This window comes from Notothenia rossii (genome assembly GCF_949606895.1).
Source record: "Notothenia rossii genome assembly, chromosome: 4".
Taxonomy (NCBI): Eukaryota; Metazoa; Chordata; class Actinopteri; order Perciformes; family Nototheniidae; genus Notothenia; species Notothenia rossii.
In genome coordinates this window covers 53,659,263-53,684,720 of record NC_136902.1, presented here as the reverse complement: position 1 = coordinate 53,684,720, position 25,458 = coordinate 53,659,263, and the positions used below count along the sequence as shown (strand labels likewise).

The following is a 25,458-nucleotide window of genomic DNA, read 5'->3' as shown; positions in this document are numbered from 1 at the left end:
CAGGGGATCTGCACTTCAACAAGATATAATACAAAAAAAAAACGAATTTTCAGCCTTGATGTAACAACATTCATAATTAAGTAAAGATAACACCCTTTTTCAACCCGGTTACATTTGCCATTTGCCCTGTATGATGGGCGCTGTAGTGATGAAAGTGGGGGATGTTGGCTTAGCAGGCGCCCACAGCTCACAGCCAAAGTGAGAGAGATAGAGAGAGGGGATACCGCGGGGATACCGTGGTACCGGCGGGGATTGTTGTTAGCTTCTGCTGCGCTAACGGATATAAGAAGCTGTTTCTACAATAATGTGGAGGGAGAGTTCTGTCCTATCAGACTGAGAGGCTCAGTGAGGTAAAGGACTCTGAGGGTTTGGATAGCTCACTTTAGTCTAAGTTATCTCAGTGAGTCTCAAACGTTTTGATCACAATTTATGTAAACAAATATTTCCAAGGCACACCTTTTATAATTATTAGGATAAATAAAAACAGGTTTGAAATCATTCCAATGTATACTATAGGACAGTAAACCAAAAATAACGTTTAAAACTGGAGAGATTTAAAAATATAAACACAAATATAAACACAAATAAAATAAGTTACATTTATTTGTTATTGGCTATGGTAGGTTATTGGAAATGTTCACATACTTATTTGATTAATAAAATGCAAACCGATCTGTTGTACCCTCTAGATCAGTCTAGTAATTGGGCGCTCAAAGTGCACCAGATTGAAGCATTTGACTTCAAAATGTTAAAAAAAATCTTCCCGGGGGGGACCCCCCTAGAGGATGTGAAGTCCACCCCTCCAATTTAAACATGTTTTAATACTAAATACATTTGAAGCCTTGTTATATAAGCTGTCCACCATGTCAATATGTTTCTCTTTTTGTAGTGTATTTGTCTTTTGCAGAGGTTTTTCATTGCCAGCTAAAATCTTGCCTATAGGGCAGCACATTGGTCAGAACCAGCCCCTGGTGTCATCCCCACAGCACCCCCCATTTGAAACATGTTCCCACGGCTATGAGCTCATTCCACCATTTTGGAGCCAGGATAGCAAACCCACGTGTTTTTGCTGACGGGAACTTGGGTCCCCCTCGTAGCGCGGATGCAGCGAGCTGTTTGGCCGATGCAGAGCGGAGTGCACGTGCTGGGGTGTACGGTTTAACCATGTCCTGGATGTAGGAAGGGCCAGATCCATTCGCAGCATGGTACGCAAGTACCAGTGTCTTGAAGTGGATTCTAGCAGTTACTGGAAGCCAGTGAAGGGAGCGGAGGAGTGGTGTGGTGTGGGAGAATTTAGGAAGGTTGAAGACCAGACGAGCCGCTTCATTCTGGATGAGCTGCAGAGGTCGGATGGCACATGCAGGTAGACCAGCCAGGAGGGAGTTGCAGTAGTCTAGGCGTGAGATGACGAGAGCCTGGACCAGAACCTGCGCTGATGTCTGGGTCAGCTGGGGACGTGTCCTCCTGATGTTGTAAAGCGTGTATCTGCAGCAGCGGGTTGTTGCAGCAATGTTTGCAGAGAAGGACAGTTTGTTATCTAGGACCACACCCAGATTCCTTGCAGTCTGAGTCGGGGAAACAACAGAGGTGCCGATGTTGATTGTTTGGTCAAGAGTGGGACAATCTTTTCCCGGAAGGAAAAGCAGTTCAGTCTTGTCAAGGTTGAGCTTGAGGTGATGAGCAGACATCCACCGAGAGATGTCTGCTAGGCAAGCAGAGATGCGTGCGACGACCTGGGTCTCTGAGCGGGGAAAGGACTGAATTAGTTGGGTGTCGTCAGCGTAGCAGTGGTATGAAAAACCATGCGGGCTAATGACAGACCCGAGCGAGTTTGTGTACAAGGAGAAGAGGAGGGGACCAAGAACAGAGCCCTGAGGGACCCCTGTAGTTAATTGACAAGGGTCGGACTCGGACCCTCTCTTTGATGTCTTGTAATGCACTATTGAGGAACTTGCGACCCAAGTTTTTAATTCATTGCATAACTACACCGTTTGTGAATATGATATTAGGCCTGTCACGATAATTAATTGTGTTGGACGATAAATTTTTCTGGAAATTATTGCGATAAACGATAATATTGTCGGCACCGTTTTAAGACCATTTTAGACATAATGATAATATCATTCTACAATTTAGGGTACATTCCATGTCCATTGATGTCAATTGATGATAATTATAATTATAATTTCTATTTTCTTCAAAAATATCATATTTTGCCTATTATTGGAAAGCATGTTATAATATCACACAAACATTATGTGCATCCTATGCTTAATTAAGCTTGAAATGTGTCAGGATGTTCTTAAATTGACAGTTTTTGCTATGTCCGTTTTTCAGTTGAGGGTGTCTTGGTTTCAAAATAATGAATAAAAACCATTAAAGTAAATAAAAACTATTATTCATTTATTTCAAAAGTCTAAATACTAAAGAATAATCATATTTTTTTAATTGATTTCCTCCTTTTAATAATTAAAATATCTTAATATATGAATGTCCACAAAAGTTCTGTCAACTATGTTACTAATAGAACTCCCCCCTTTAACTCAAAAATGGTTTGTCCCAATACCATGTCACCAGCATCACATGATGCCATGTTCCTTTTTGGCTGACATTTTGAACACACTGTGGTGAGTGTCCTCTAATTTTTTACAATATTCTATGTATAATAGCACATTGTCAATGAGTATTTTAATTGAACATCAACAATGTTACGTACATTGTTATGGTTTAAAGTTGTTTAATGATTTTAATTCAATGATATGTTCAAATGTGATGTTAACCTGTTCAAGAAAATGACATGTGGTCATCCAGGCAAGGCCTACCATTGAAATGATGGGTCAAAATAGGGAAATTGTCAACTAGGTTACCTGTCAACTGAGTTACCTCAGTACTGGGTAACTCAGTTGACAGGTAACCTAGTTGACAATTTGTATGACATGTAGACGTCATTACACAGCATTATCATTCTACATATGTCTCAACACACTTTTTTATCCAATTATTTAAAATAGATGTCAGCAGCTGAGAAACAGCGGATATACAGGGCTCGTCGAGATGCTGATCCTGTAAGAAGGGCAGCATATTTAGAGAAGCAGAGAGAGGCATGGCACAGGTTCAGATCAGAAGGGAAGGTGAAAACAGTGGCAGAGATGAGTGACAGAGATAAAAGAAGCAAGAGGGCCTATTGGAGGAAGGCACAGCAGAGAAGCAGAGAAAGACAACACAGGCTTGACAACTTAGCTACACCACCAGACAGTCCAGACGGCCAAGTTGAAGTTGTCCATCAACCTCAGGAGACAAGGTAGAGATTTATGATAGCAAGACAGAAACAGGTTTATGTTTTCAACAGGAAAAAAAGTAGAAGGTTTCCATTAATATGCTGTATACACAGCACATTATCTGTAACGTAATTTATTTTGTTTATTTCAGACAGAAAAAAGCTGGAAGAAAAAAGGTCAGGAGAGAACACTCAAAATTACACAGAGAAATACAAAAACTGAAACATTTGCTCGGGAAACAAAAAAAAACAACAGACAAACTACGCAAAAGACTCAAAAGACGCTGTGCGGTCTCAGAGTCCCTGGCATCAAAAACAAGGCGACTGCTACACAATGTCCCTGTTTCTGGCAAAGTGCGGAGATCATTGCTTGTTCATCATGCCCTCATGGCCAACATCAAGGACGCCTTTGCCACCACCAAAAGGAGAACACACAGGCAGGCAATGTCACAAATTCTAACTGGGAAGATCCTTAAAAAGTATGGATTACAAAAAGAAGTTCGTACAGCACTACACATCTCCAGAAAGAGGAACAAGAATCCTGCTGAAGGCAATATAAAGTACCGAAGCCTATGCTTCCGAATTCAAGACAGCGTCATTGCTTACCTGACGAGAGAGGAAAGCAGCCGATTGACAGCAGGCAAAGCACAAACAATCACCAGGCGGAAGATAAAGAAACAGAAGAGGTTTTTAAATGATACCCTGAGAAACCTCCACAGGAAATTTCTCACTGAACATCCTAATTACAATCTCTCGTACTCCTTGTTCTGTCGTATGCGTCCCTTCTGGGTGGTTAACCCAACACTTGCAGACAGACAAACCTGTCTTTGCAAGGTTCATGAGAATCTTTCGTTTCTGGCTGAAAAGCTTCACACTCTTAAGTTAATTAGGAGCGTGGACATGGAAGACCTGACAACATCAATAAGCTGCAATCCAAATTCAAAGGACTGCATGTACAACGAGTGTCCCCACTGCAAAGGACAGGAGTTTGCCATAGCAGCAGAAGTTAACCTTCAGGCAAATGTCGAACTCACTCAGTGGTCAACTGAAACAGTCATCAGAGAAAAGAAAAACAAAGATGGTAAAAAGGACAAGGTCCCCATGAAAATCACTGTGAAGAAGAAAAAGGACATAGTGTTGGCGGATCTGCTGGAGATGTTTCAAGGCCAATTGAGACATTTCAAACGGCATACATTTAACATTAAAAGCCAGTTCACCCACTACCGTGAATTAAGAAAAAGCATGACCAACCAAGAATGCTTGATTCATGTGGATTTTTCGGAGAATTACTCATGTAAGCTTGCAGCAGAAATCCAGGCAATGCACTTTGCCCCAAACCAGAAGCAAGCAACGCTCCACACAGGAATCCTTCATGTTGGTGGGACAGCAGAGCACATGTGCTTTGGCACAATTTCGGCATCAAAGGAGAAAGGCCCATCTGCCATTTGGGCACATTTGTCCCCCATCCTGGATGAAGTGAAGGCCTCGTATCCTTCTGTCGAGGTGGTGCATTTCTTCAGTGACGGTCCATGCACGCAATACAGACAGAAGGGAAACTTCTTCCTCTTTAGCACAGAGCTGATGAAGCGTGTTTTCAAAAGGGGGACATGGAACTTTTTTGAAGCAAGCCATGGGAAGGGTGCTCCAGATGGAGTGGGAGGCCTCCTGAAGCGAACGGCTGACAGGCTTGTTAGCCAAGGTCATGACATCCCTTCAGCAGAACATCTCTACAGTGCTTTGGTCAACAGCGGAACAGTTAGGGTGTTCTACATCGGAGAGAATCTGTTGGATGAAGCAATTAACAAGATGCCAAGTCATCTGCCAGCAGTGCCCTCAACTATGCGTATCCACCAGGTGGTCACAGGGGCACCAGGAGAGATCTTGTATCGAGATGTAAGTTGCCCTTGCACCGCTAGACAAAGTTATGAGTGTCGCTGTGATGACACTCATACTTTTAGTTTTGAGGTTCAGCAAACAACCCCTTCGCTGCCTCAAGCACCTAAAAGCAACAGCAAAGAGAATGAAAGGCTGTGGGGTCCTGATTCAATTGGCCAGTGGTGTGCCCTTAAATATGATGGAGATATTTACCCAGGAGTCATTCAGGAGGTCATGGACACACATGTGCAGGTAAAGTGCATGCACGTTGCCGGAGTCAACCGGTTCTTCTGGCCACTGAGAGAGGATGTGCTTTTGTACCCTTTTGAGGACATTTTGAGAGTGATTCCTCCTCCAAAGTCAGTGACCTCACGCCACATGGAGATTGACAAACACATCTGGTCTAGTTTCTAAAAGGTCGAACTGAATGTTGCAATTGAATGAGTTCTGTTGAATATTAATGTTACTGTACAATTCTTTAATATTTCGTTTTTAGGTAAGGCTTCACTTGGACCCCTGTGCTGGTTTGAACCCATTACAAAACCATTACTTTAAAAACTGTTCTTTATTTGTTCCTCTACTGTGGGTTTGGTCTTTGTCTGACTTACAAGTCACTTTCGATAAAACCGTCAAATTTCGCAATGTAAATGTAAACTAGACTTTTCTGTAGGTATTTAATTAGAAATGAATTCTGAATGTCTGAATTAGAAGAACTTGTTCCAACCCTTCACCGGTTACTGATCAGAGGGAATGTTTAATTTGCACTGTGTGATGTTTTGTTTTGCTTGTTAGTACATTTCAAATGTAATGTATTTTGTATGAATTTGGTGTTTCATAATTGAATTGATTGAATGTTTCAATTGAATTTTGCACTTATTCCTTGAAATAAAGATAGTGCTGATGTTTAATAATGTGTCCAGTCAACTATGTTATTTGCGTCAAATGTGTGACTTTCATTGTCAACCATGTTGCACCTCATTTTTTCAAATTTAAAATATCTAAAATAGTGCTTCTGATATCCTTTATAGCATAATGTACATCTACACAGGTTGGAGTTTTACGTGACATCTCTTAAAACGATCAAAATGACCTGTATTGTAGTTTTATAATAGAAAATATCACTATACTTAATGACAGTGCTGAACATATCACATGAAAAAACAAAACTTTAATACAATTATTTTTGAATCTTTTAAAAATCTTTGGATATATGGTAGAATAGACTCAAGAGCCTTTCAAATTGGATTTTACTTGAAGTGCAGGACTTAATCAAATGATTGTAATGACATCAAGTTTGTCCATAACATAGTTGACAAACTGAGTAGTGAAAACATCCTTTCCCTTCAAATACAAAAAAATAAAAAAAGTTTAAGCTTTGCAACTAGTGGATATGTTACACTGAGGAATATACTAACTTGAACCACTGATTGTTCTATTGAGAAAGGACACTTTTTTTTTACAGTTTTGTTGATGTGAAATGTACCCTAAATTATAGAATGACTAATAATTCAAGTACATCCTTTCAAACATAACTTTTTATTGAACATTCAACATTGCAAATGAAATGTGAAATAATATTAAAATATATAAATTAATAAATAAAACAAATTAATTAAATTATAATTAATTAATTAAATCACACACAACCAAAACAATAAATTAAATAGAGTCAGGCTGGAAAAACAGAGCTCTCTCTCTCATTCATATATATATATATGAGCACAAATTATCTCACAAGCAAAAAAAAACTCCTTAAAACAACAGTCAAGTGTACAGTCCACTGTCAAAGACCCAGATGTCTCAACAGGCCATATCCAAATCTGTTTTTCTAAGTTTTCGAGCAAGGAACACCAACATGTTTGCATTGTCGGGCGGGGACTCTCCATCTCCAGCTGCCCTGTTTGCTCCCAGCTGGAAAAACGGAATGGGGTGGTTGTGTTTTAGGTGGTTTAAAATGCGTAGTATTGCCTGCTTTTGTCGCTACCTTTTTTAAACCAATGCGACACACCGCCCGGCTCATTCAAGTCCGTAGGTTCGCCTCGTTGATTTGGTTTGAATCCAAAATACTGCCACACCGGAGAATCGAGATGTGTCGTTAGGTTTTGTAACCAATTCCATTTCACTTTAAATTCCCCGGGAGTAAGTCACACGTTGTCTCCCGCTTGTCGCTATATTATTAATTTGGCTGCTACGCTGCTGCACGTGCACGCGGAGTGTCCTGACCTGGCTGTGTGTCAGCCCCGCCCCTCACAGCGCGCCTGGCAGCCACAGCGCTCCAGGCTAAAATGCTGGTCACATCTTTATGTAAACGGCAATTTATCGAGCTCAGAAAAGTTATCGAGTCAATTTATCGATTATCGCGACAGGACTATATGATATGTCAATAAACCTTAGAAAATCTTGAAATCTTTAAAGGGATGTGCAAAATAGACATTATATACAGTCTTTAATTAACTATTAGTAGAGAATAACGAGTAATGAATATACTTTATAGGGATCCTATTAATATCTAATAATAAAAATAATGAAATTCAATAACATGCTTTAACCACCAGGTGTCCCTTTCTATCAGCTGTGCACCTTTATGGTGTAAATACAGCCTATTTACCAATTGGATCAAATATAAAAGTCAGCCGAATTAGTGTTGATCCTGCAAAGAGACCTATTGTGTGAAAATAAATGTAAGATGTTGTTTAATTGCTGATATATTTATGATCCACGTCACGTTTTCAGTGTTGGCGGCAGTTCCTCTTGTTTGTCTCGAAGTCTTCTCATCAGGGCTCTATAAATAGAGAACTACGGCAGATATGTAATATTTAATGCAGCCGAACCGTGTATTACAATGCCGTTATGTGATGACTTTCAAAGAGAAAAGCAAGCACAATTCAATTAAATTCAAAACCTTTATTTATTCAGGTGAAAACCCATTGAGATCATTGACCTCTTTTTCAATGGTGACCTGCTGCAAGTAGGTTCCAACATGAATACAAACATGACAGAAAAACAAAGAGGACATCATATGGCATATTTACATTGCCTACAGTTTGCATAGCTAGTAGCATTTACAGATATCAACAGTTTCCGATTGGATAACATCTAACCTTGCTTTAAAAACATGTAATGGAACCAAACTGCTCAACTTCCATTCCTTTTACAGACTGTTCCAAATTAGCGGAGCTGCGCATCTAAAAGCTGTATTCCCTAAGACAGTCCTAGCAGTTGGCACATTTAATACAACCACAGCATTCGATCTCAGGCAGTAGCCATTTACAATACGCCGTGAGATCAGGGAGCAGATGTAGGATGGAAGTTTCCCTAACATTGCATTGTAAATAAAAATATACCAGTGATTGAGCCGCCGTACAGTTAGTGAAAGCAAACCTGCCCTTGCATACAGGGTACAATGATGGGTTAATGCTTTACAGTTTGTCACAAATCTCAGTGCACTGTGATAGGTGGCATGTAACTTGATCACGTAATTGGCCGGTGCATTCATATAAAACAGATCACCATAGTCCAGCACAGGTAAAAAGGTCACAGTGACTAGCCTTTTCCTGGCCTCAAGGGAGAAACAGGACTTGTTTCTGTAAAAGAAACCTAGCCTAACCCTCAGTTTTTTTTAGCAGGTTATTGACATGCAGTTTAAAAGAGAGACAGTCATCAAGCCAGATACCAAGGTATTTGTAACAGGTTAAAACAGGCTCTGGTGTCTTTTTAGCTTTTGAAAAGAGCATTACCTTGGTTTTATCCACATTTAAAAGAAGCTTTAGTTCAGAGAGCTGAGTCTGAACAGTGTTAAAAACAACCGCCTCCTTAATGGAGGTACCTGCACAATACATCACGGTATCATCCGCATACAAATGTAAAGTAGCTTCATCCACATTATCACCTAAGCTGTTGATATATATGGAGAATAAAAGTGGACCTAAAACAGAACCTTGTGGTACACCATTAGAAATGTTTAACCACTCAGAAGACAGCCCATCAAAATGAACACATAGGGACCTTTCAGAGAGGTAGTTCACAAACCACCCCACTGCATGGCTGGACATGCCAGAGTAGCCTCTGCTTTAAGATGCGATGATCAACGGTGTCAAACGCTTTGGAAAGGTAAATAAACAGAGCTGCACAACTCTGCTTATTATCTAAAATACTAGTAATGTCATTCACCACTTTCATTGTGGCAGTGATGGTGCTATGTTTCTTTTTGAAGCCTGACTGATGTTTAGACAGGATATCATTTTTACATAAAAACTCCTTTACTTGCTCACTCACTAGTCGTTCGAGTACTTTAGCCAGAACTGACTATTTAGAGATTGGCCTATAGTTATTTAAAATAGTTGCCTCCCCTCCTTTCAGTAAAGGCAAGACATAAGCAGACTTCCATACTTTTGGAATTGTATTTGTGCTGAGGGAGAGGTTAAAAAGAGAAGTAAGAGATGGAGCAATAAAATCTGCAGCTATCTTTAAAAAGAAGGGTTCTACGTTGTCCGGGCCAGCCGGTTTCCTAGGATCTAACTTGGATAATGCTTCATGAACAACACCAACAGTAAAAGGAGTAAAACTGAAAGGGTTTTCCAGACCACATTGTTCAGATTCAGGGATTGGAGTGTTCACAGAAGCAGAAGGACAGTCAGTGACAGAATCAAACAGAGAGCCACAAGACACAAAATGCTTATTAAAGCAATTTAGCATAGTAGCCCTGTCTGATATAATGCCAGATACTGTGGTGAGGCACGGAGGTAGCTCATTTGGGATATCACCAGTTGAAATCAATTTTATGGCTTTCCAAAATTTCCTAGGATTACTTATTTTTTCTGTGGTAACTGACAAATAGTACTTTGACTTAGCACTTTTTATTTGCGATGTGAAGCTATTTCTTAGCTGCCTAAAGCGTAGCCATTCTACCTCTGAGCCTGATTTCCTAGCCTTTGCCCAGGCCTTGTTTCTCTCATGAAGGAGACTGGACAGTTCAGCAAAAAAAACAAGGATTGTCTCGTCCCTTCATTCTAAATTTACGCAGGGGTGCATGTCTATCTATAATTTCCATAAAACGAAGATACAAATAAGACCATGCAGTTTATACATCAGCACACAGATCGATTTTACCCCAATCAAAATCAAACAGATCATGTACAAAACCCTGCTCCACAAAGTGTTTTTTGTCTCTTTTTAGGATGATACGAGGTTTAACCTTTTGGACCTTAGTGTCCCTAATTGTGGCTACAACACAGTGGTCACTCACATCATTAGCAAATACTCCCATAGATGAGTATTTATGTGGAACATTTGTTAAAATTAGATCAATTAAGGAGGATTTATTTGGGGACTTAATATTTGGGCGAGTAATATTCAAAGAGGTACACAGGTTTTTAAAATCCTCTGACACAGAAGTTAACCAGTCCCAATTAAAATCACCAAGCAGCACTATTTCCTTGTAGGCAAGTTGAGATCAAAGTTTTGCCAATGAAGATAAAGAGTCCTTGACAGCTGAGGGGGGTGTGTAGCAGCCCACCACCATGACCTGTTGACCCTTTGTTACTTCGATATTCACGGCTAAAAATTCTAGTTGTTTACTGATAGATTTGGAAACCATCTTGGTTACACAAAAATTATTTTTCACATAAATGGCAACGCCACCACCTTTTTTAGGACGGTCGTTGCGATATACACTATAACCATTTATGCAGTGGCGGCCGGTCCATAGGGGCGCTAGGGGCGCCGCCCCACCTCTTCCCACATACAAAAAAATAAATAAAATAAAATTAGAAAAAAAAAAATATATATATATATTTCAAAAATATATATATTTTTTTATTTTTATTTTTAATGAACAAGGTAAATATCATACAATTGGTATCAGTAAAATGTATAATCTACAATAAAATCTTGTTTAAAATTGTGTTACGATGTCTAACGTTACTGATAAGTCACATGTTTCCTGCCTGGCCTTGCCCTTGGCATTAGTTTATCATTACGGGGCGCTGCCCCCGAGCCAAACAGCAGCAACCAGCGCGTTGCAAAAGTCTCAATAGTAAACTACCGCCGCAACATAATTTCAGCCAATCAGCGCCGTCAAATATTTTTGTCACGAGAGCGCTCACGTTGGCGCCCACGTTGCTTACGTGCGTTGACGTGAGTTGTTTTTTAGACTCGTGAGGAACTGGGGTAGTATCTATAGTAAAGCAGTGTAGGCGGAGCCGTGACGTCATCTTCAGTGAGCTCCCCAGAAAAACAACACAGCCGTTAGAGTACTGGCACCTTTTTTATTCCAATTCAAGCACTGGGTATCCCCAGATCAGGCCTCCGCACCAGCAGAAGCAGAAACAGCCGTGGCAGATCCTCCCCCGTACAGCAGCGACAGGTGGGAGCAGGCCTCCAACAGCGGAACCAAGACAGGTGGATGGCGGGCCTTCAGCCGTGGGAGCTCCTCCGCGGCGAATCCTCCTCCGCACCTCAGCACACGATAGGTGAAAGCGGGCCTCCACAGCAGCAGAAGCAGGACGAGTGGATGGCAGCCCAGCCGTGGTAAATTCTCACCTATTCGCCGCAAGCTGCGGTGACAGAGTTGTTGGTGAGAACCTCTCGGAATAAAGTATTATTATTTTTTTAAATGTTTTCGGTCTATTTGTTAATGACGATGTGATGTGAGATCTGAGACTGGAATTGCACAGGGGAAAATAACGTATCTTTAGATGCGGATTTTGTTAAACTAATACGTTTGCGCTGTGGACCAACACTATACATTGACGGGGAAGGGAGTAGCAATAAAGATAACACCATTAAACAGTTACGGCCCGTCTACACTACAGGCATGAAAAAATCTTGGAGCTGGGCGTGTCTGAAGCTTGGCGATTTTTTGCGAGCAACCAATCACATGAATCTCCCGCCCCCGACATACAAAGCAATAGCAATGTTAAAACGAAGTAAACTGGATATAAACTCTCCAAACAGGCGAAAAAACGACCAGTTTCACCCACTGTTTCTGCCACCTCCCTCCATGCCTGGTTCCTCCGGTTTGTATCCCGGTAAATAGTTCTGGTCGTAAAGAACCGGGTGATTTGCTACCGTCATATCTCGTTTGGAATATGAGGAAATGAACTGCGGTCTGGCTCTCCCAGCTTGCACGCGGTTTGATTGGCTGCGCTTGCACTGGCGGGATTTGCATAAACGGGATTTCATTGGCTGATGCCAAGAATCGAGCCTCAAAAGTTGAACATTGTTCAACTTTTGATGCCGATAGATGCTCGTGATGCTTGCAAAGCCATGCCATGCTCCCCACAATGCAGTTCGGCGAAGATTCAAAATCTTCTACGTCACCCCAAGTGAATGGGCGAAGCGTTGAAAGTATTTTTTGATGCCTGTAGTGTAGACGTACCGTTACACAACATAACAGAAATAATATCGATAGCAGCGTCCCTAGCAACCACCTCGGTAACAATGAAAACGTTCTATGGACGCAATTTCCTGATGTAGGCTAATCTTCGTAATAACTAGCAAACTAAAGATCATGTACATCCACTGCACACATAATCTGAAATAACAACTCATATTTCTCGCATCAAATGACATCAAAACGCATTTTAATGGCCAAACTAACTTTAAAATAGGCATTTTCCACCGAGAATAAAACGAAGTTCGGCCATGTTTTTTTTTTCTGCAGGGAGAAATTTGAAGATCACGTGACATAGACGCCAGCCATTGGAATGAATGGTGAAAAAAAACGGGGTTTGTCAAACAGAGCACAAGGTGTAGTCCTAAACGATAGCTGGGGATTCTGGGTAGTGTAGTGTCTTCTGCCATCCTTTACTCCGAAAAAATTGCATTGCACACAATTTAAACCAATAAATGTTGTGTAACTAACAAGGATAATCTGGTGTTTTTTAGTCGATGAGTAGTGCAGATATCACTGTAAAATCAATCGACAGTAAGGGGAACACTTACTTCCGGGTGTACAATTCTCCGTTATCCAATGGGAATGGACGCTCACATTGCCTTTAAGGGCAGCCGACAAAAACGAATGCCGTGCTTCCATGAGCGTCAAATCCCGCCACAGATGGGAATACATTGCAATCAGTTGAAAGCTATTTGCGTCCCTTTATGAAGCTGAAGGAGCATAGGAGCGTCACAACTGCACGCCACGGGACCCTGACCAAACATCGCTCCTGGACTATTATGGAGTGAGAGTGTGTTGGCAGAAAGGAGCAATTTCCATAGACCCCCATGTTAAAATGCCCAACTTTACAGCAGAAAAAAACATGTTTCTACCCATGGATGCAATAAATATTATTATGAATATAGTTAGATTCCACCTTCATGATTATGGATCTGTGAGTGAATTGTTTTCTAACACAACCCTTTCATTTATATTAAGTCTTAACGTTTTTGCATAAATTAGGGCGTGGTCACATTGAGTGACTGCTGCTGCTAGCTTCTTGTCTCTCTGCTAGCTGCTCCGTGAAGCTAGCTACTGGGACTCTGCCTGGTCAGTTCATCCAGGAAACACAACTTGAAGCCGGCCGTGGTTGTTTGTTCTTTATGCTTATATATCGGACTATTGTGACTCGCTCTGCGGTTAACACAGACGCTGCGGTTTTGCGGTAAGTGAAATTCGAGTGCTTTATTTATGTGTTAATTTACTACATCGGTGCTAACGATGCTAATCGTAGCCTCCAAGTTAAAATCATAGACTGTATATATAAAGGTTAAAACTAAATAGACAAGTGTTAAGCGTAAAGTGGGATAATACTGTTGAACAAACGGCTTCTGTTTGAGGTTGATAAAATAAGGTCATCCTTGTAACTTAGAGAGATGATTATTATGTAGGTAGGAACTGTATGCATCGCTAAGGTTAATTTAAATTGGCTATGCTCAAGTATGTAGACAAGCTAATATCGAAGTAGTGTATGTGAAATCAACCTCACAATAAGATGTGTGTATATATTACAATTATTAATGTCATATTTCAAAATGGTTACTTAGATATTACAATATGGTTGGTTGAGCTGGAGTTCATTATTGAGCTTACACGTTAAGGTCACAGTCAGCTGAAGAACGAACCCAAACCTTGTTGTTTTTATTAATTTTATTACCAAATGGGTATCAAATAAACAGTAAGCATTGGTAACACAAGTTCCAAAGTTACAGTAAAATAAAAAGGACCCTGACTCGGACAATACACAATCCAACATGTTCAACAGAAGAGAATCAGTTATATTGTTTGTACACATGGTACTTTCCATATCTATCTGTTTGTTTAAGCTGTCCAGGTGATGCAGACAGGCTGGACCAGAGAGTGAGAGACAGAACTGGACTGTGAACTTCAGCTCAGGTACAAAGACTCTTTTTTTTATACTGTACAAAGAATCAAGAAAGATATTGTTTTAAATAAGGGGTGGGGAACCTCCGGCCCCCGGGCCGTATACGGCCCGCGAGACCATTTGGTACGCCCCTCGAGGTAATTTATAAATACACGCAAAAAAGAAAAAAATGAAATCTAGACAGCAAAATAATTAAACAAGCGAGTGTCTGTTTTTCCTGGCCAAGGTCAGGCTCATTAAACACAACACGATCCTAACATGTCATCACGTGGTATATGTCTCGTCTGACAGGGGTGCAGTGCCATGAGGTGTGACTTGTGCCAAAGAACAGATAACTATTAGGTGTGATTTGTGCCAATGAACGAACTCACTGAGCTCAATAACGTGTCGATCGTCGCCTACCATGCCGTGAAGTATGCCGCGAGAGAAGTAACGTGACACTCTCGTCGCCACCCCTCTCGTCTGAGAAGCTACGTGACGTCTGCGTCTGAAGTTACTTTACTTTGGTAGTTATCACCAAATAACCCAGTAATGTTACAGCTACGCAGTTGCTGTTCAAGCGAGACTCTATTTCAATATAGTTTTGGTATTAAAATAATGTTACACCCCTTGTATGCCCTGAACGCAAAAACAACCACAGACAAGAATATATATTTGTAATTATCAAAATGATAACAAAGGCTGAAAAAACAGGAGAAGCCTGTCTTTCAGGTTTGTCTCCAGGAGAAAACGCCACTGTATATCACCAAGTTTTCATAGTTTTGTGTGTAAAATAGATCACTCCAGTGAACACGACTTTATGTATTTGTTTATGGTTTATTTGATATGGAGGGATGCAGTAGAAGTTCAGAGAAGAAGCAACCCCTATATATTGTTTATTTTATTTCATTTCATTTTGGCACCATGGTAGAGGCAAATATAGAGTTAATGTGCGGAGATTGTAATGTCCCGTTTACTAAAATATGTATTGTTTTATGATTTATAGTTGACAAAATAGTCACTGTGCTACATTTTGCTGCACTCAAACATACATCTGAATACAAGAGTTGTGTCCGCCTTTGGCCACAAGGGGGAGTATTGTATATTTATATTTTGTATAGATGTTGCAACTAGGGCCGGGACTAAAAAAATTAACGCATTTTAATCGCACTTATTTTTGCACCGCGGAACGTTTCTCACTGGATGAGTTTCAGGGGTACCGATTATACTGGAGCACCAACTAACGTTCATGACTTCAGACAACAACAAACCACAGTGAACAATAGTCAAACATGAACGAAGAAGCTGATGAGACTGCTTTGGTTGGCCCCGTGGATGGGACATTTTGTTTTAGAAAAAGGGACGGATGGAAGCGTCGATAAGAGCACGGTTGTTTGCAAATTATGCAAAAAGGAATTTGCATATCACCGCAGCACATCAAGTCTCAAGTATCACCTCAATGCAAAACATATAGCAGCTAGCCTGGAAGCTAGCGTGGACGTTAGCCCGACTCGGAGTACAAGGACCTACACCCAATTCGCGTTGATCAAACAGTGGCCTATGCAACAGAGAGATTTTATTTTTCATCAGGATATTGGAAGCATAGTAGGGATTGAGGTCAATCACTGGCACTTTTTTTATTTTATTTTAAATGGTAACAGTACACTTTATGTTGAACTATTTATTATGTTGTTGGTGCAACTGGCACTTTATGTTGAACTGTTTATTGTTTTGGCCAAGGTTATTGAGAGAGTTGGACTGAAATTGATTAGATTTTTTAAATCAACTGTTGGTAAATCAACAAAGCCTGTTATGGCCTCTGAAGCAACAGAGAGATGTTTTCTAATAGTCAGGGTTTCCAATGTTCTGAATGTACTTGAAAGTATTGTGTTTTACTTAAAAAACAAAGTGTTATAGTTTACAGAAGGTCTACCTACCTATAGGCTACCTGAATCTCTGAAATGTACTATATTCCTAAATATGCTATTGCTACACTTTATGACAAAAATTGCACTTTTCTGTTGGTCTTGGTTAAGTAACACCTTGAAAAAAATAAATAATGTTTTGTTGCTTAAGCTTATGTATTCAGTCATTATTCAATGGTATACTAAAATCCATGTGAAAAAAATTGCTTCTCACTGTTCTCAGGTCAAATATTTATATGTGATTAAAAATGCGATTAATTTCGATTAATTAATTACAAAGCCTCTAATTAATTAGATTAATTTTTTTAATGGAGTCCCGGCCCTAGTTGCAACTATACAGAGCTTTGGCAATACTATATGTAACTGAGGTCATGCTAATAAAGCTATTGAATTGAGTATACCTTTAAGTGAGCACTTCTGTCAGGAGGAAACAAAGGTTCACCAACACATTGCACTCTACTGCTGAGAAAGGCTGTGCAAAGACGTGAAACGATGTGCTGCAATGTCTGTGTATTTTTGAAGAATGTAAAGTTAAGGAAGAAAGTAATAACTCGCACTGATTCTTGATACATAACTTTATTTCCTTATTTTCATTTGAGAAACAATATCCAATTATGTATTATTTCTGTGTTACACACACACCATTACTGAATTAATTCTAAAACCAAGAATTAACTACAAGGACGTACCAAACAAGGACACCACACATGATTCTTTTCCAATTACAGTAGGCCTATATTTATTTAAGTAGGCCTAACTAAATTGTGATATCAGATGAATCAGTAATGTGTGTAGTGTATGGGTGTTATGTGTCAGTATATCAAGCAAAGACAGATAGCAGGCCAGTGCGTGGTCGGGCGCATTGTAGGAAAGCAAGACAATAAATGGCAAATATAGAAAAATAAACAGATTTAAGTTACGTCCAAAACAATAGCCTGTATGTGGGAGAAAATACGTTTCTATGCAGTTTAGTTCTATGCGAACATCATTTTGAGGAGACAAGGTTGCACAAGAACATGTAACTATGTTATTGTGCAACCTTGTCTCCTCAAAATTATGTTATATTTGCCATTTATTGTCTTGCTTTCACAATGCGCCCGACCACGCACTGGCCTGCTATCTCTCTTTGCTTGATACACTGACAACTGAAGAGATGCATTAAATGTATTCAGAAACAAATTATTTTGAATTGAACGCAACCCAGGTCCTATCATATGATAAGCGTGTGAATGACGTGTGTGTGCATATGCGCGTGAACGAAGTGCGTGTGTATTAGCGCGTGAATGACTTACGTCTCGCCTCCGTAAGCATTGTATCTCTCAATTCAATTCAAAGCTTTATTAGCGTGCATATTTACATCCAGTATTGCCAAAGCTCTGTATAGTTGCAACATCTAAACAAAAATACACACAAATAAACAAATAAACAGTTATAAAAAAAACTGCTAAGAACATGTTTTTTGTTTACAAGGAATACAGATTAATTTCATTCATATAATACATTAGGCTAATACAACATAGAATATGGTATATATACTGTATATTGTGGTCACGTGCAACATTTCATTTTCCAATTCAGCTGTCAGATCCTTGTTGTATTTCCTTGTCATTGCCCGGCATGTTGTCTTTATCTGCTCTTCAGTCATATCTGTCAGCTTGAGAATGGGCGCAAATGTTTCACATACATAAATAATTTGTTTCTGAATACATTTTATGCACTCTCTTCAGTTGTCAGTATATCAAGCAAAGAGAGATAGCAGGCCAGTGCGTGGTCGGGCGGATTGTGAAAGCAAGACAATAAATGGCAAATATAACATAATTTTGAGGAGACAAGGTTGCACAATAACATAGTTACATGTTCTTGTGCAACCTTGTCTCCTCAAAATGATGTTCGCATAGAACTAAACTGAATAGAAACGCATTTTCTCCCACATATAGGCTATTGTTTTGGACGTAACTTAAATCTGTTTATTTTCTATATTTGCCATTTATTGTCTTGCTTTCCTACAATGCGCCCGACCACGCACTGGCCTGCTATCTCTCTTTGCTTGATATACTGACACATAACACCCATACACTACACACATTACTGATTCAACTGATATCACAATTTAGTTAGGCCTACTTAAATAAATATAGGCCTACTGTAATTGGAAAAGAATCATGTGTGGTGTCCTTGTTTGGTCCGTCCTTGTAGTTAATTCTTGGTTTTAGAATTAATTCAGTAATGGTGTGTGTGTAACACATAAATAATACATCATTGGATATTGTTTCTCAAATGAAAATAAGGAAATAAATGTATGTATCAAGACTCAGTGCGAGTTATTACTTTTTTCCTTAACTTTGCATTCTTCAAAAATACACAGACATTGCAGCACATCGTTTCACGTCTTTGCACAGCCTTTCTCAGCAGTAGAGTGCAATGTGTTGGTGAACCTTTGTTTCCTCCTGACAGAAGTGCTCACTTAAAGGTATACTCAATTCAATAGCTTTATTAGCATGACCTCAGTTACATATAGTATTGCCAAAGCTCTGTATAGTTGCAACTAGGGCCGGGACTCCATTAAAAAAATTAATCTAATTAATTAGAGGCTTTGTAATTAATTAATCGAAATTAATCGCATTTTTAATCACATATAAATATTTGACCTGAGAACAGTGAGAAGCAATTTTTTTCACATGGATTTTAGTATACCATTGAATAATGACTGAATACATAAGCTTAAGCAACAAAACATTGTTTATTTTTTTCAAGGTGTTACTTAACCAAGACCAACAGAAAAGTGCAATTTTTGCCATAAAGTGTAGCAATAGCATATTTAGGAATATAGTACATTTCAGAGATTCAGGTAGCCTATAGGTAGGTAGACCTTCTGTAAACTATAACACTTTGTTTTTTAAGTAAAACACAATACTTTCAAGTACATTCAGAACATTGGAAACCCTGACTATTAGAAAACATCTCTCTGTTGCTTCAGAGGCCATAACAGACTTTGTTGATTTACCAACAGTTGATTTAAAACATCTAATACATTTCAGTCCAACTCTCTCAATAACCTTGGCCAAAACAATAAACAGTTCAACATAAAGTGCCAGTTGCACCAACTACATAATAAATAGTTCAACATAAAGTGTACTGTACCATTTAAAATAAAATAAAAAAGTGCCAGTGATTGACCTCAATCCCTCCTATGCTTCCAATATCCTGATGAAAAATAAAATCTCTCTGTTGCATAGGCCACTGTTTGATCAACGCGAATTGGGTGTAGGTCCTTGTACTCCGAGTCGGGCTAACGTCCACGCTAGCTTCCAGGCTAGCTGCTATATGTTTTGCATTGAGGTGATACTTGAGGCTTGATGTGCTGCGGTGATATGCAAATTCCTTTTTGCATAATTTGCAAACAACCGTGCTCTTATCGACGCTTCCATCCGTCCGTTTTTTAAAACAAAATGTCCCATCCACGGGGCCAACCAAAGCAGTCTCATCAGCTTCTTCGTTCATGTTTGACTATTGTTCACTGTGGTTTGTTGTTGTCTGAAGTCATGAACGTTAGTTGGTGCTCCAGTATAATCGGTACCCCTGAAACTCATCCAGTGAGAAATGTTCCGCGGTGCAAAAATAAGTGCGATTAAAATGCGTTAATTTTTTTTGTCCCGGCCCTAGTTGCAACATCTTTACAAAATATAAATATACAATACTCCCCCTTGTGGCCAAAGGCGGACACAACTCTTGTATTCAGATGTATGCTTGAGTGCAGCAAAATGTAGCACAGTGACTATTTTGTCAACTATAAATCATAAAACAATACATATTTTAGTAAACGGGACATTACAATCTCCGCACATTAACTCTATATTTGCCTCTACCATGGTGCCAAAATGAAATGAAATAAAATAAACAATATATAGGGGTTGCTTCTTCTCTGAACTTCTACTGCATCCCTCCATATCAAATAAAACATAAACAAATACATAAAGTCGTGTTCACTGCAGTGATCTATTTTACACACAAAACTATGAAAACTTGGTGATATACAGTGGCGTTTTCTCCTGGAGACAAACCTGAAAGACAGGCTTCTCCTGTTTTTTCAGCCTTTGTTATCATTTTGATAATTACAAATATATATTCTTGTCTGTGGTTGTTTTTGCGTTCAGGGCATACAAGGGGTGTAACATTATTTTAATACCAAAACTATATTGAAATAGAGTCTCGCTTGAACAGCAACTGCGTAGCTGTAACATTACTGGGTTATTTGGTGATAACTACCAAAGTAAAGTAACTTCAGACGCAGACGTCACGTAGCTTCTCAGACGAGAGGGGTGGCGACGAGAGTGTCACGTTACTTCTCTCGCGGCATAGTTCACGGCATGGTAGGCGACGATCGACACGTAAAGGCCCTGACACACCAGGCCGATTTCATTAGTCGGAAGACGAAGCGTGTCCTGTCGCCCAAACTCAATTTGGTGTGTCCCGCACCGTCGGCCGTGACACGCCTTATTTGGACTGCCTGACCCGATGCATGGCCGATTCAACATGTTGAATCGGCCATACATCGGGTCAGGCAGTCAGACCAAGCAATCACTCTGATTGGCTGTTCAGCTAGCGAATCAGTGCATGAGAAGCGAAACGGAAGTGTGGGACGTAAACAAACGATTTAAGAAGGCACACACAGACTGCTATTCATTTTCATCTCATCATGGCGATCTGGAATGACGGAAACGAAGACCTCATCTCAGCTCATCACTTTGATCCAGGAGAGGCCGGCTCTGCACGACATCACAGAGAAAAGGTACTCGAACCGAGTAGTGAAAACCGGACTCTGGCGAGAGATTGAAACGCAACTTGGTTTCTCGGGTAAGATTATCTTTTTCATCAATTGAGCTCTTTAGCAGATACTGTTGGCTTTTTATTGTTTGCCAGCGTACAATGACGTTAACGTGAAATGTAATTTGTTATTTCAACCTTGTGTTTTGTTGTTATCTTGTTGCTAGCTGTTGCTAGCTGTGCAGTTTGGCACTGCATAGATATGAATTGGACATGCTAACTAGCCACAATGCTTACATCGTTTATTTGTGTGCTTCAGAGAAAGAGCTGAGGAACAAGTGGGATTCTCTGCGAACCCAGTACACCCGGTACAGGAAACTTGCCCCTTCAGGTAATTGTGGAGCACAAAGGACTGGCAGACAGTGTTACAGGGTGGTTTAGGCTAGGTTGCAGCTCCACCCTGTGGACGTATTGTGCCTGTGTTATATATATCTGCCTCACGTGACTATACCTCTGTTGTATGATTACCTGCTGAATGTGAATACACGGCGTTGAAACACAGCCTGACTTGCCTTGTTTATTAATGCACATACATCTACAAACGGACAGCAGTGGATCCTGAGCAGGCTGCAGTTTTTAGAGCCCTACACAAGAAGGAAGGAGAGTACTTCGAACTCGAAATCACGGTAACTATTTTATTTGTTGAGTACAAATAAGTGTTTCTTGCTTCTTTCATTTACAAAAACATTATTTTCATTCATATGGTGGTTACAGTGGTAAATATAACAATAACAGAATAACATATATATTATTGTATTATAATTATTGATGTGCTCATCACCTTAATGTTGCAGCTGGTAAAGGAGGAGTTAATTTAAATTAAATGGTGTCAGAAGCTCAAATAGGACCCAGCTGTGGACTGCATGCTACTGTCCGTCGCTGAGACAGAGTGCGTTTATTTGTTTTGGTGAGGTTTAGCAGTTTCAGTTAGCCTCTTAGCATTAGCGTCACGTTGGAACAATGGCATCCAGCATCCCACCTCCGGAGCTTATGAAGATGGCGGGGGACATCCACGGCAACTGGGCGAACTTTCGAGGAGAATTTGAGGATTATCTGCTTGCGACCGGGCTCAGCGAGAAAGAAAAGCCGGTACAAGCAGCTGCGCTCAGGAAGCGAATGGGGAACAACTGCCGCCATGTTTACAAACACAACCTGGGACTCACCGCGGACCAACAAAAAGATGCGGGTGCTATACTGGTGGCACTGGAGCAATACTTCACACCCGCAAAGAACGTAATCTTTGAGAGGTACGTTTTTGGCAACCTTAAACAAGAGGATGGAGAGCTCTTGGATGCGTTTGCTACCAAGCTGAGGGAAAAGGCTGCCTCTTGTGAATATGGAGCTATAAAAGATTAACTCATACAGATGTAGCACTTCATTTCAGACTCCAGCTTACAGCTTCCTGCCTACGACCTGCCAAAGACCAGTATAGAGGAATGTTAAGCCCTCCCACTATTTTCCAAGAGGGCGTCACCAAATTTTCAATTTCAGGTTTTAACCAGGAGATGGCGCTTCATTCACAAATACAGAAAGACAAGTTTCATGGACATTCAGTTGTGTTTTGAAGAGCATTTGAACACATCAATATTTTAGATCAACTAAAGTATATCTAATCTTGTAATTCAATAATATATAGTCTTTATATATTAAATAATCATAATTATAATATACATGTTTACATTACACTTCTTTATTTGTTATGCTCATACTTTAACCTTTACAATCGTTTGCTTTAATATGCAGTATATTTTTTGTATATTTTTGTGTTTGCTTCCTCCTGCTCCCTTTCGGACACATACTGTATGATTTATTATTATTATTAATATGAAGATATTATTTAGATAAGATAAGATGTTACTTTATTGATTGAACATTTTAGTTTAGAATGTGCTGTCCCACGGTAATTTAGAAGGCTTACAGGTCACATTCCGACCATTATTTAAAACAATAGGTGCTTTCACACCGTCTACAGTTTGATTTGTATAGAGGGAGCTCTGTCAGTTTTCGAATTACCCATTTGCTTTCGGGGAGCCCTATTTTTCAGAGCACATCCTGCTACTAAATATATCACACGCATGCTCTGTTGACTGGCGCAGCAGCGCGGATGCGATCAATTGCTATAAAAACACTCTTCTACTAATACAGACGGTGTCACTATGCCGGCGGATGTGGCCGTTGTTGATGCCTCTTCAGGCTCCGCATCGGCAGGCCTCTCCCTCGGTGTGGAGCTGTCAAGCTCGACCCTAACGCCGCTTACAGCCGGCCAACTAAAAGTTATTTTCCGTTCACGTTGTCATTTTTAGACTCCTTCGCTTCTTTGCTTGTGAATCCAAAAGCTGTGACGCTTGGCTGTTTTCGTTTTGCCATATTTTTTATTACAAAGCCAGAGTTAAAAAAATATCAATATACATTTCAAATACCGCGCCGGCATCACCGCCATAACCATAGCAACGTAAGTAAGAATGCAGCGCCGCCACGTACAGATGGCAACACCCAGACATATTCACAAATATAAAAAAAATATTCAGAAACTGTAATGAACAATAACTATTATTTATTTCAAGAACTGTTATTTACAGAAACTCAACATTTCTAATCTGTGTGACACAAATATACACGATTGTTTTGGTCTCCCCCTATTTATCTCAAAGTCACCCTTCAGGGGAGCTCCCTCCCTCTTCGGGGGAGCCAAGCTCCCCCTAGCTCCCCCCCATTTCGAACAGTGTCTGTGGCTGAATGGCCAGCGATTAGGTGCGGCGCATTTATCATAGGTGATCAGAGCTAACTGCCTGCCGTCAGATTTCATTTAAAAAACAGATCTGATTTTAAGACTTTCTGCGCTCATAAAGAATGATAAGAATAAGAATAATGCGTATTGAACTGGTTTCATTAATTAGTGAGTTTATTTAACACTAGAACCACCAATCGGGTCAATTTGTGTGATGTGTGTTGTGTGTGTGCAATGTAACTTTTTTTCAATAAAATATTAAAGTCTCCCAGTCCGTGACTTTTCCTGAAAGTGTGTTATGTAGCACCCTATGTTGTTAAAAATTGCACTCTAATAGCGGGATTTGACGGGTTTAGCTAGGCCTATACAAAAACCTCTGGCGGTTCTAGTGTTAAGGTAATTAGGTACAGTAGAAGCCCTTTTTTACGAGTAAGGAATTTAGCAGTTGAACATAAAAGTCAACTAACTGAGGGTCACTTGCAATGACAGTGTTGTGTCTAACTGTAAGCTTGTCACTCAGAGTAACCTAGAGTTAATTTAGCTGCTGGAGAAGAAAGATCAAGGGGGGAGGGGGGGAGAGAGTTGTGGTTGATGGGCCATTAGTTGTGTAAATACACAGCTGAGAGCTGCCGTTTCATTCAGACTGTTTAAAAAACGGTAACAACGGACTATTTTTCTTAGCGGATGCATGTCAATTTAAATCAATACATACAACTATTTTTTAAATCAATACAATTATTTTTTAAATCAATAAAAACATTTTCTAAATCTATAAAAGCATTTAAATTAATATTTGGAGTCATGTCGTTACTTTGTTGAGAATGTGGTCATGTGTGTGTAGAGGTGTGTGTGGTTAAAACACTTTCATGAACTGAAGGAATTTCCTTCTATAAAACAGCTGTGGGCAGCAGTGAGTGTCACGGACATGAATTCATAGATCAAGGCAGACTGGTGCACACACTCTCCTGTCCTGCCAGGCGACACGCCCGTTCTAAGCCGTGTCCCTCACTCCTCACATCCCAAGCATCCCCAAAAATTGTATTATGTTGTTACATCTCAGATGTTATGTTTCAGTTGTGCTCTGTCTATGTTCAGTGATGCAAACTTGTCACCTTCCGGCGAAATTCGCCGTTTTGAATCCAAAATAAGTCGTTTGTGTGATTCATGTAGATCTGCAATAAAAATATTTTTGGGGTATGGGGGGGTCTGGGACCCGGAGTAATCTGCGGCCGTGAGCTGTTATGTGCCATCATGACACGCATGGTGTTCTTTTTTTATATATTATAATGAAGTGCGAGCTGTGTGCTCGAGTCTTCCTGCCTGTCGGCTCTGCTCATGGATGTATAATAAGGCTCTGCTGCTCCGAGATGATGGTCTAGCTTCAGCAGCTACATTACCTACGGGCAGGGGTGAAAGTGGTTTGAATTTCTTGCAGGTACTATAATGCTACCCCGACCTTCATTGGTTCATATTGTTCTCCTCCCGCTCCCAGCTTCATGCATCCCTGAACACAAACTTCACATTTTTAAT

General features: G+C 40.1%; 1 protein-coding gene across 2 annotated transcripts; it reads left to right on the top strand.

The window, feature by feature from the left end:
* Positions 1–13,585: 13,585 nt before the first annotated feature.
* On the top strand, positions 13,586–22,832 carry LOC307035389 (uncharacterized protein). Of its 2 annotated transcripts, XM_079674616.1 has the most exons (4): positions 20,560–21,230; positions 21,460–21,531; positions 21,750–21,826; positions 21,995–22,832. In XM_079674616.1, the coding sequence occupies exons 1-4, from the start codon at positions 21,086–21,088 to the stop codon at positions 22,016–22,018; spliced, it is 318 nt and encodes a 105-aa protein (XP_079530742.1). In that variant the 5' UTR covers positions 20,560–21,085; the 3' UTR covers positions 22,019–22,832. The 2 variants fall into 2 exon arrangements, 1 of the variants encoding a protein (XP_079530742.1); XR_013807088.1 differs by lacking the exons at positions 21,750–21,826; positions 21,995–22,832 and adding an exon at positions 13,586–14,483 and having other exon boundaries at positions 21,101–21,230; positions 21,460–21,698.
* The last annotated feature ends 2,626 nt before the right edge of the window (positions 22,833–25,458 follow it).

What these genes read in the sequence shown, in the direction of transcription:
- LOC307035389 (XM_079674616.1), top strand. Translation starts at nt 21,086, where the DNA reads ATGACGGAAACGAAGACCTCATCTCAGCTCATCACTTTGATCCAGGAG. An exon ending in AACGCAACTTGGTTTCTCGG is followed by an intron (nt 21,231 to 21,459) that starts GTAAGATTATCT and finishes TGTGTGCTTCAG; the next exon opens with AGAAAGAGCTGAGGAACAAG. An exon ending in CAGGAAACTTGCCCCTTCAG is followed by an intron (nt 21,532 to 21,749) that starts GTAATTGTGGAG and finishes ACAAACGGACAG; the next exon opens with CAGTGGATCCTGAGCAGGCT.